Source organism: Peromyscus leucopus, chromosome 6 (genome assembly GCF_004664715.2).
Source record: "Peromyscus leucopus breed LL Stock chromosome 6, UCI_PerLeu_2.1, whole genome shotgun sequence".
Classification (NCBI taxonomy): Eukaryota; Metazoa; Chordata; class Mammalia; order Rodentia; family Cricetidae; genus Peromyscus; species Peromyscus leucopus.
In genome coordinates this window covers 16,653,306-16,663,740 of record NC_051068.1, presented here as the reverse complement: position 1 = coordinate 16,663,740, position 10,435 = coordinate 16,653,306, and the positions used below count along the sequence as shown (strand labels likewise).

Genomic DNA, 10,435 nt, shown 5'->3' with positions numbered 1-10,435 from the left:
ATGTTTAGTGTTTCTCCCACATTGAATATGAGAGGAAGTACTGTATTTAGGGAATTATGAAGACTTTCATGACAGCATTTCCATTAAACTTTTCTTTTTATGAAGGAGTGAAATTCGGAAGTCATGTTTAGACTAGTTCACATTCAGTTAAATGCTTATCAGTGTCTTCAGCCAGCACCTCACTAAGTGTCTTAAAGTTCCTGCTGTGTCACTTTTGTAACTGGTGACATTAGATGATTATGTAGACAACAATCTATGTACATGTGAAGGTTGGGAATCACAGGCACAGTCCACCCTTCTGATGATACTGGTTGCAGGCAGAATATAAAGTGGATGAGCAGGTAATTGTGGAAACATGAAGTGTGTTGGTCTTTGGGCAAAAATCAGACCATAGTTCCACAGGAAGTTACATAGAATTTCCATGTGACTCTGCAGCTCCAAACATGTATGTAAAACCATTGAAAAAGGGAGAAGAAAAGTCTGTGCATGAATGTTCTTCACAGCACAGATCATTATATTCAGAATGTGGAAACAACTCACATATTAAACTTATGAATGGAAAAACAATACATGCCACAGGGGTGTGGGCAAAGGGAAATAAAAATAGTGAAATGCATGGCCAGCCTCCACACTATAGTGAACTTCTTATCATGAAAGATTTCCGGTGAAATAACAGGTCAATCAGAATCCCAGTCATGTGGAGAATGCCACCTACACCTGCACCCTCATTGATGACAACTGGCTTATAATATTTTTTATGAGGAATAGTCTTAAAAATCTTTAATAAGTGTTTCAAGAGTCTAATTTGCTTTTTACTTTTTATATTACAGTTCCATGGAACAGAAAGATTGGTGGTATTTTTACCTCCAAAGGTATTTTACTAGTATTTGTATTTTAATTCCTTGGTAGTATAGGAATGGTAGTCTGTGATATATATATTCTGATATAATCTGATAAATTGTCTCCAAATGTGGTGTTGATTAGATGATCCCTGACTACTGTTTCATTCTCTCCTGTTAATATGCATATTTTGTTTAATTTTGAGGAAGTCCTGCTTGCCATGCTCTTCATCATCTCCTCTTTAATCTATATATTGGGGTAAATTGTACTCCCAGACTTATTTTAAACTCCCACCAATACAGGTTACTCTACCATCCACACTCAAACCATCCACTGCTTCCTACTTTGAAATCAAGCAAGTTTCTGCCCTTCCCTGTCACACAAAACAATTGAGGACTGGATATGCTTCCACAATCACATCTTAGGGCAATGTGCTATTACCTATGGGAGGCCAGCTCCCACCTTTTAAAGGGTTCCTATTAGGAGGAGAGATGGATAAGAAAATATTAGATAGAAAGATAGGGAAGAGGAGAAAGACAGAAACACAGGATAGCTTCGGGAGGATCTGGATCAAAATCCACCAGTCCCTTTTGCCTCTTCAAAAGGGATTTTTATAACAATGTCAAGGGGCAGGGAAAAAACTTCCTCCTTGCAAGATCAAAACACATCACACAGCCAAGTGTAGACCCTTCCAAATACCTGGTAACCACGCCTGTGGTCAAATCATCTACTTATGTAGCCCTGCTGAGTAAAGTAAGCTCAAATTCTTGGACCCTGAGTAAGCTCTTTCTAGGAAACCTCTGTGGTTCTCTACTGCTCCCACTTTTTAATACATTAAAGGGACCCTCAGACCCCTCAGATGGACTGTGCCTGCCTTAGGTCGTCCTTCTTTACTAATCTTCTTTACACATCATGGAGATACACTTTCCATCAAGCATACTCTATCATCGGTTAGCAGCTAGGAAGAAGAACTTTACCCGTCTTTGACTACTAGCCTTTGGCAGGGTGAAGTACAGAGCTTAACTCAACTCTGACTCAGGTCACTACTAAGAGCTGCAAGTAGTTTGAATAACCACAGCAATCCCTATGACTGTCACACACCCCCAGTAAAGGAGTAGGGGATGACCAATATGGAATGTCCTTTTTGTATTGGTCTAAGATGTCTACAACAGCTTTAGTTGTGCCAAGCTCTTTTTTAAAATCAATAAACTCTTGATGCAAAGGAATCAAATAAATCAATAAACTCCTGATGCAACCACATCAAACCTAAAGACTCCCTTAGATTCACCAAACCTTGTTTCATTAATATTAAGGGTGACTTTGCCATTCTGATAGATGACCCTCACATGCCCAGGAGTTCCCTTCTGAGAAGGAGAGACCTGAAGAGCTTCCAGTTTTTGAGAAAGAGAAATTACTAAGTTTTCCAAACATTTTAGTTCCTCCATTGTCTAATCCCAAAACTTCTGTTCCTTAAACTGGGCTTCATGGCTGAGAGGGAACTGACCCTGATTGAATGATGTTGTAAAAACTTTCTCATCTAATGGCATCTCTGGCAGAGCAGAAGGTTTTGTTCTGCCTGTATCTGCCTCAGGGAAAATTCCCCTGTGCTGCTCAGAACTTAGATCTAAACTGTCCCGAATTAATAACCACAGACTAAAAGCTTCCACTGGAATTTTTCCAGCCCATGTTCTTCAGAATATTTTTGCATTTCAACTCTTACTTTCCCCCAGGAGTTTGTATCCAGAGTCCCATAGTCAGAAAACCAAGGACACAGCTCCTCTACGAACTCCAAGAACCTCTGTTCTTGTGCTGTTCTACCTTAACTCCCTAGTTTTCAAACTCTCTAAAGGCGAGTATACAAACATCTGCCTACTATTTCCCTGCCCTGTAGCAACTTTTCTTCCTCAGACTGCTAAGTCCGAAGAGGCTGCTTGTTCCTGGATGCTGTTTTCAGGTCTGGCACTACGGAAATTCTACTCTTCCTACACAATATTCCTATACCTAAACCCTACATTTTTTTCTTAATTTAATAGACAGAAATTGAGAGAGAGAGAGAGAGAGAGGGAGGGAGGGAGAGAGAGAGAGAGAGAGAGAGAGAGAGAGAGAGAGAGAGAGAGAGAGAGAGAGAGAGAGAGAGAAATCTAGGACAGGGAGAGATACTTGCTGCAGCCTAACTTTTCTATATACAGTTTTTGCTCCCAAAGAATAAAATACCACCACCTTAGCATTAATACAAAACTAGGCATGTCCAACTGCTTCTGTGGTTCTTCCTCCCCTACTTACTTCCTAGTTCTGGTGCCAATCTGTGCAAGGCCAGCTCCCATGTTAAAGGGTTCCTATGAGGAGCAGAGAGGGATAAGAAACTTTTAGATCGAAAGATAGTGAAGAGGAAAAAGACAGAAACACAGGATATTTTCAGGAGGACCTGGATCAAAACCCACCAGCCCCTTCTGCCTCTTCAAAAGGGCTTATATAACAATTCCAAGGGGCAGGACAAAAGACGTCCCCCTTTCTAGATCAACACATGCCACACAGCCAATTGCAGACCCTTCCAAACACCTGGTAACCACACCCATGGTCAAATCATCCCTTTATGCAGCCCTGCTGGGTAAAGGAAGCTCAGATTCTCAGACACTGCATAAGTTCTTAATAGGAAACCTTTGTGGGTCTCTACAATTACCTAAACATGTCTTTGTTGCTGAAATATTTTTGAACATTCCCTAATCTATAATGTATGTTGCTGAACTGATAGTCTTTTATTTAAAACCAACATGATATTGATAAAATATTAACAATGACTGGTGCAAAAAAAGATATTAACAAATTCATTACTGTATTGTATGTTTTAATGCATTTGAACAGATCCATTAATGAAGCCACAAAGGGCTACAGGAAGCATGTTAAACTCTCGAAATTCACCGAGGACATCCCAAGCTGTGCCAATGTATGTGAATATAAAACCAAAAATGACATCCCAAGTTCATGACTAGGAGAGACATGCAGTTTATAGAGCAATGGAAGATGGGGACATAAGAAGAGGGTGGAGGAGAAAGAGAGTTTGAGATTTAGGTAGTATTTTGTTGAAAAGGTATATGTGTATGCCATGCATACATGTCTTTTATATGTGATATGTAGAAAGCAACATGAAACAAGATTGATCCACATTAGCTACAGTGCTAAAACAAAAGAAATAATTTTTGGTTAAATGACTGAAGAGTGAGTCAGGTAGTTCCAACAGCATACATTTCCAAGCTAAGTATTCCTACTGGAATTAAATTTTTTCCCAGTCCTTATTGCTTACATAGAGACTTATATATTGTTTCTACTATTACTTATTTATTTTAAAATATTTTGTCTAATCATAAATAATTCTAATCATAGGAGATTATCATAAACAAATTTTAAACAAAATATTATCAAGAATTTTATTCACTCTCCATACTCACCTGCTTGATCACAATTGACCCCTATGAACCCGACCCTGCTCCTTCTCTTTGTCTCTCACTAAGTGTTCTCTCACGTGCTTTGAAGAAAGGCTGCATCACCATGTGAATCTCAATACTTAAGGACATCCTTTCATGTAACTTCAGTTTAGAATCCACCTTTAGACACTTAACATTGCTGTGTGTGTGTGTGTGTGTGTGTGTGTGTGTGTGTGAGAGAGAGAGAGAGAGAGAGAGAGAGAGAGAGAGAGAGAGAGAGAGGAGGGAGGGAGGGAGGAAGGAGGGAAGGAGGGAGGGAGGGACGGGGAGAGGGAGAGGGACGGGGAGAGGAGAGGGAGGGAGAGGGAGAGGGAGGGAGAGGGAGAGGGAGAGGGAGAGAGAGAGAGAGAGAGAGAGAGAGAGAGAGAGAGAGAGAGAGAGATCATGTGTGTAGTCTTTAAAATACTAGACAGTTGTTCTGTCATTGAGTTACACTCATGTCTATTAATATACTTGTTTGTTTTTCTGGTTTGTTTTTCTAATTTTTCTATTTTTGTTCCCATTCCACTACTGGATTCACTAAAGATCAGCAGTTTAGCTGTTTTGTAGAATACTGAGCATTGAAACCTTTCCTACTATAAAAACAGGATGGAATCTAGCTGAAAGGATTGCCACCTTTCTGACTTTTATATAAAACACATTTAGAGTCAATATTCTAATGTGTCACTGTTGAAATTGAACTCAAGTAACCAAGGTGTGTCTGATGAAGATATTTTAGATCATGCAGCAATTGGTTCTGCATAGCAGGTCCCCATCATACACAACAGTCCTTAAGGAGAAGTGTTGTATAAAAGTAATTTCTAGCCTGTAATGTAAATCATGAGAACACTCTAGCTAGCTTTGCTGAACCAGATGTGTCTTTAGGGCAGAGCAGAGCAGAATGACCAGTAGGGAAATGTTCTCTTGCCCCTGCTTGCTTGATTTCAGCCATGGCAAATGTTCAGTATTGTACACGAGAAATCTCCCTGATACCTTAAGACACCATTGCAAATGAGACCTAATTCTTTTAAAATAAAATTACCTGCCAATATCCAAGATTCTATTGCTTTTATATTTTATCCTGCAATATTTTATCCAGTACCCTTTTGTGCAGTGCAGGTGACTGGCTATAGATATGTTTCTGTTTTCTTCGTGTAATAATGTGTTTATCTCCCTCTTATTCTTTTTGTTTGTTTGTTTGTTTGTTTGTTTTTTTGTTTTTGTTTTTCGAGACAGGGTTTCTCTGTGTAGCTTTGCGCCTTTCCTGGAACTCACTTGGTAGCCCAGGCTGGCCTCGAACTCACAGAGATCCGCCTGGCTCTGCCTCCCGAGTGCTGGGATTAAAGGCGTCCCTCTTATTCTTAAAGAGATATTCTCAAAACATAGAACATTCTTTTGATTTTTTTGGTTCTTAAATATCATCCATCATTTTCCAGTCAGCAGTGATCCTTCATAAATATTTTTATCCACTTCTTTGAAGGTTTTCTTTGATTTTCTATGTATAATTTGGCCTTTTGAGGTTTGATAGTTCTTTGAATCATCTGTGTATTTCATTACACTTAAAATAAACCTGTAATTTTTTCTTTGTACAAATTAGGGAAAGTTTTTTTTAGCTGTTCTTACTTTGGGACTATTTTGCCTTCTAATTTTCACATTAAAATTCTTAGAATTGAACATAGATCCATTCCTCAGACTGTTTATATGTTTAAACACATGGATACGGATGATTTCTGGAATTATCTTCCATAATTTCATACAAGTATACAAATCCATTGCCAACTCACCTGCACCACTCCAAAGATACCCCAAATATCAATTTCTCACTCTTTCTCTCTCTCTCTCTCTCTCTCTCTCTCTCTCTCTCTCTCTCTCTCTCTCTCTCTCTCTCTCTTATTGACTTCAATTGTACATGTAGAAAATATTGACTTTTTTTCCTTTTATTTTATTTTACAATACCATTCAGTTCTACATATCAGCCACGAATTCCCCTGTTCTCCCCCCTCCCACCCCCTCCCTTTTCCCCCAGCCCAACCCCCATTCCCACCTCCTCCAGGGCAAAGCCTCCCCCAAGGACTGAGATCAACCTGTTAGACTCAGTCCAGGCAGGTCCAGTCCCCTCCTCCCAGACTGAGCCAAGCGTCCCTGCATAAGGCCCAGGTTTCAAACAGCCAAATCATGCAATGAACACAGGACCCGGTACCACTGCCTAGATGCTTCCCAAATAGATCAAGCCAATCAACTGTCTCACCTATTCAGAGGGCCTGATCCAGCTGGGGGCCCCTCAGCCTTTGGTTCATAGTTCATATGTTTCCATTCGTTTGGCTATTTTTTTTTCAGTAATTGAGTAAAACCAATATTTATTATAAGCCACAGTCGTCCTAGGGACCTCCATGCTATATATACAGCCTCCATGGTTCTATGGGTTGTGGTCTGATTGTTCTTTATTTTATATCTAGAATCCACTTATGAGTGAGTACATACCATGACTGTCTTTCTGGGTTTGGGTTACCTCACTCAGGATGATTTTTTCTAGTTCCATCCATTTGCCTGCAAATTTCATGCTTTCATTGTTTTTCTCTGTTGAGTAGTACTCCATTGTGTATATGTACCACATTTTTTTTCATCCATTCTTCCGTTGATGGGCATCTAGGTTGCTTCCAGGTTCTGGCTATTACAAATAGTGCTGCTATGAACATAGCTGAGCATGTATCTTTATGGTATGAATCAGCATTCCTTGGGTATATGCCCAAGAGTGGGATAGCTGGGTCTTGAGGTAGTTCGATTCCTAATTTTCTGAGAAACCGCCATACTGATTTCCACAGTGGTTGTATAAGCTTACATTCCCACCAACAGTGGAGGAGTGTTCCCTTTGCTCCACATCCTCTCCAACATTGACTGTCATTGGTGTTTTTGATCGTAGCCATTCTGACAGGTGTAAGGTGGTATCTCAGAGTTGTTTTGATTGGAATTTCTCTGATGATTAAGGATGTTGAGCATTTCTTTAAATGTCTTTCAGCCACTTGTGATTCTTGCTTTGTGAATTCTCTGTTTAGCTCTTTAGCCCATTTTTTTAATTGGACTGTTCAGTATTTTGATGTCTAGTTTCTTGAGCTCTTTATATACTGTGCAGATCAATCCTCTATCAGATGTGGGGTTGGTGAAGATCTTTTCCCATTCTGTTGGATGTCTTTTTGTCTTATTGACTGTGTCTTTTGCCCTGCAGAAGTTTCTCAATTTCAAGAGGTCCCATTTATTCAAGAGACCCTGTTGTGCTCAGGGTCTGTGCTGTTGGTGTTTTATTTAGGAAATGGTCTCCAGTGCCAATGCGTTCAAGAGTGCTTCCTACTTTCTTTTCTATTAAGTTTAGTGTAACTGGATTTATGTTCAGGTCTTTGATCCACTTGGACTTGAGTTTTGTGCATGGTGACAGATATGGATCTTTTTGTAATCTTTTACATATTGTCATCCAGTTATGCCAGCACCATTTGTACTTTCCTTTTTCCATTGTATAGTTTTGGCTCCTTTGTTAAAAACCAGGTGTTCATATGTGCATGGATTAATGTCAGGGTCTTCAATTCGATTCCATTGGTCCGTATGTCGGTTTTTATACCAGTACCAAGCTGTTTTTATTACTATAGCTCTATAGTAGAGTTTGAGGTCAGGGATGGTGATGCCTCCAAAAGTTGCTTTATCGTATAGGATTCTTTTAGCTATCCTGGGTCTTTTGTTTTTCCATATAAAGTTGAGTATTTTTCTTTCCAAGTCTGTGAAGAATTGTGTTGGGATTTTGATGGGGATTGCATTGAATCTGTAGATTGCTTTTGGTAAGATTGCCATTTTTACTATGTTAATCCTACCTACCCATGAGCATGGGAGATCCTTCCATTTTCTGATATCTTCTTCAATTTCTTTCTTTAGAGATTTAAAGTTCTTTTTTTTTTTTTTTTTTTTTTTGCTATTTTACTTTTTAATTCACAATTAGGTAAACATGATAGAAAATTACTTTTTTTCCTGTCATTTTAAAAACGCGATTAGGAAGGCAGTTTTGAAATAGCTATTTGCAAAACCAGACACCAAGGTTGAGACCTACTCAACAGTCTACTAAACCTACAGAGTCAAAAGGAACATAAATAGAAAACATTTATAATATAAATATATGACAAGAGACATTTATTTTTGGCACCACTAAAAATATCTGGTAGCATTTTATTACTTCTCAGTTCCTTGGGAATTCTAGAACTTTCTAGGCATTAAATATTGTCTTTTCCTCTAGAAGAAAAATGATGCACGGATGAGAACCGAGTATTCCAAAAGCAAAGGATTTCTTTTTGTTTTTTCTTACAGGGGCTGCAGGTGAGTAGCCTATTACTGTTCACTAGCAGCCAGGGAGTTTCTCCTGCTTTTGCATTTGAATCCTAACAAAAAGCAAATTTCAGAGAATGACTTATGGGAAGATAGGGTTTCATCTTAAACTGTCAGGTACCATTTGCATAGTTCTGCTATGATAAAAGTCATAGAATTATAAAGATCTTACTACATCTTACTTAACTGTAAAAGACTATTAAAAACAGTCTATCTTGGATGTGTTAGTGTAAACTTAACAGGGAAAAAACAGTCAATAGCAAAAAGTTATCTTTAAAAATAGGTTAATGCTAAGAATAATAGCTTTAATTTTTTGTTTAAAAATAAGCTTAATAAACAAGAATACAAATTTCAGTTCAAAACTCAGCTCTTTGAAATGCCCTATTTCTGGCTTACAGCAGAAAATACATATTTCATAGTTTTTAACATTACATGTAAAAATGAGGCACTGTTATACATAGTTGAATATATTCACACAAATTGGCGTTTCTGTCTCCTCCGCAGGCTTGAATTTATTTGTCCAATGGTTTCTGAATGTCAAACTGTTCACAAAAATAAGTCTTCTGAAGGAGGGGCGTAAGAAAAACCAACAAATGCATCGTCTGCCTCCAGAACACTGGCATTCACTATGGAATAGTCAGAAGACACACACAGAGAATAGGGAACCGCCTCTTCCGTGAAGACTGGGTCAAAGTTCCTGATGTCATCTGGGCCGGCCACATTAGGATTAAATGGTGGTGGGATCTTTTTTTGTACAAGGTCAGTCCAGCTGAGTGATTCAAAAAAGGGATGATTCTGGATTTCAAGAAAGTCTTCTTTGGCACCAAGTCGATTCTGCCTGTTTTTTTCTAGGAGTTCTTCCAGAATGGACCACGCTGTGAGGCTCACGCCTGGCCTCAAGTTCAGGGGCTTATGAAGAATATTATCATACATTTCAGCAACATCCCGGCAGTAAAAAGGAGGCAGTCCGTATAGCATTTCATAGAGAACAGCTCCCAGGCACCACCAATCCACGGTGTTGTCATAGGGCTGTTTTCTAATCACTTCAGGTGCAAGGTACTCTGGTGTCCCACAAAAGGTTGTGGTGGTATCGGAAATAGCAATTCCTTCTTTGCAAAGCCCAAAATCTGTTAAGACAACATGCCCCATTGAATCCAAAAGAATATTTTCTGGCTTCAAGTCTCTGTACACTATTTTGATGGAGTGCAGGTAACCCAAGGCGCTGGCGATTTCAGCAGCATAGAACCTCGCTCTGTGTTCAGGAAAAGACCGTTCTCTTTGTAAGTGGAAAAACAGCTCCCCTCCATTAACAAAATCCAGAACGAAATAAAGCTTCTCAGTTGTTTGGAAAGAATAGTGTAATCCAACCAAGAACGGATGCTTCACGTTCTTCAAGAGCACATTGCGTTCAGCCATAATATGCTTTTGCTCTTTCCTGTTGAGAACTATTTTTTTCTGTAGCACTTTGACAGCATAGAATTTTCCATCCAGTTTCCGCTTTGCAAGAAGAACCTGAGGCAAGTCATTGGGGTCCATGCTGGTAGATCAGAGAGACAAAACAAGCCACAGCTATCTCCTCTTGCCGGATCCTCAGCTGGTCCTGTTTCCTCAGGCTGGAAGCTTCTGTGTCCTCATCCCAATCGCTCTCAGCTGAATTACTGCTCAAAAGCCTGAATGCTTAACCAGCCACATGCTTAACCAGCCCAAAATGCCCGAGATTTAAAGTTCTTATCAAAAAGGTCCTTCACTTGTTTAGTTAGTGTTATCCCAAG

The 10,435-nt window shown here is 39.3% G+C and overlaps 1 protein-coding gene across 1 annotated transcript; it reads right to left on the bottom strand.

Moving 5' to 3' along the window:
* Positions 1-8,947: 8,947 nt before the first annotated feature.
* Positions 8,948-10,199, bottom strand: LOC114706845 (serine/threonine-protein kinase Sgk3-like). Its single transcript, XM_037207274.1, has one exon. It carries the CDS (start codon positions 10,197-10,199, stop codon positions 9,210-9,212), a length of 990 nt encoding a protein of 329 aa, XP_037063169.1. The 3' UTR covers positions 8,948-9,209.
* Between the last annotated feature and the right edge of the window lie 236 nt (positions 10,200-10,435).

Bases quoted from the DNA above. Each gene is read 5' to 3' on its own strand.
- LOC114706845 (XM_037207274.1), bottom strand. From the start codon at position 10,199: ATGGACCCCAATGACTTGCCTCAGGTTCTTCTTGCAAAGCGGAAACTG.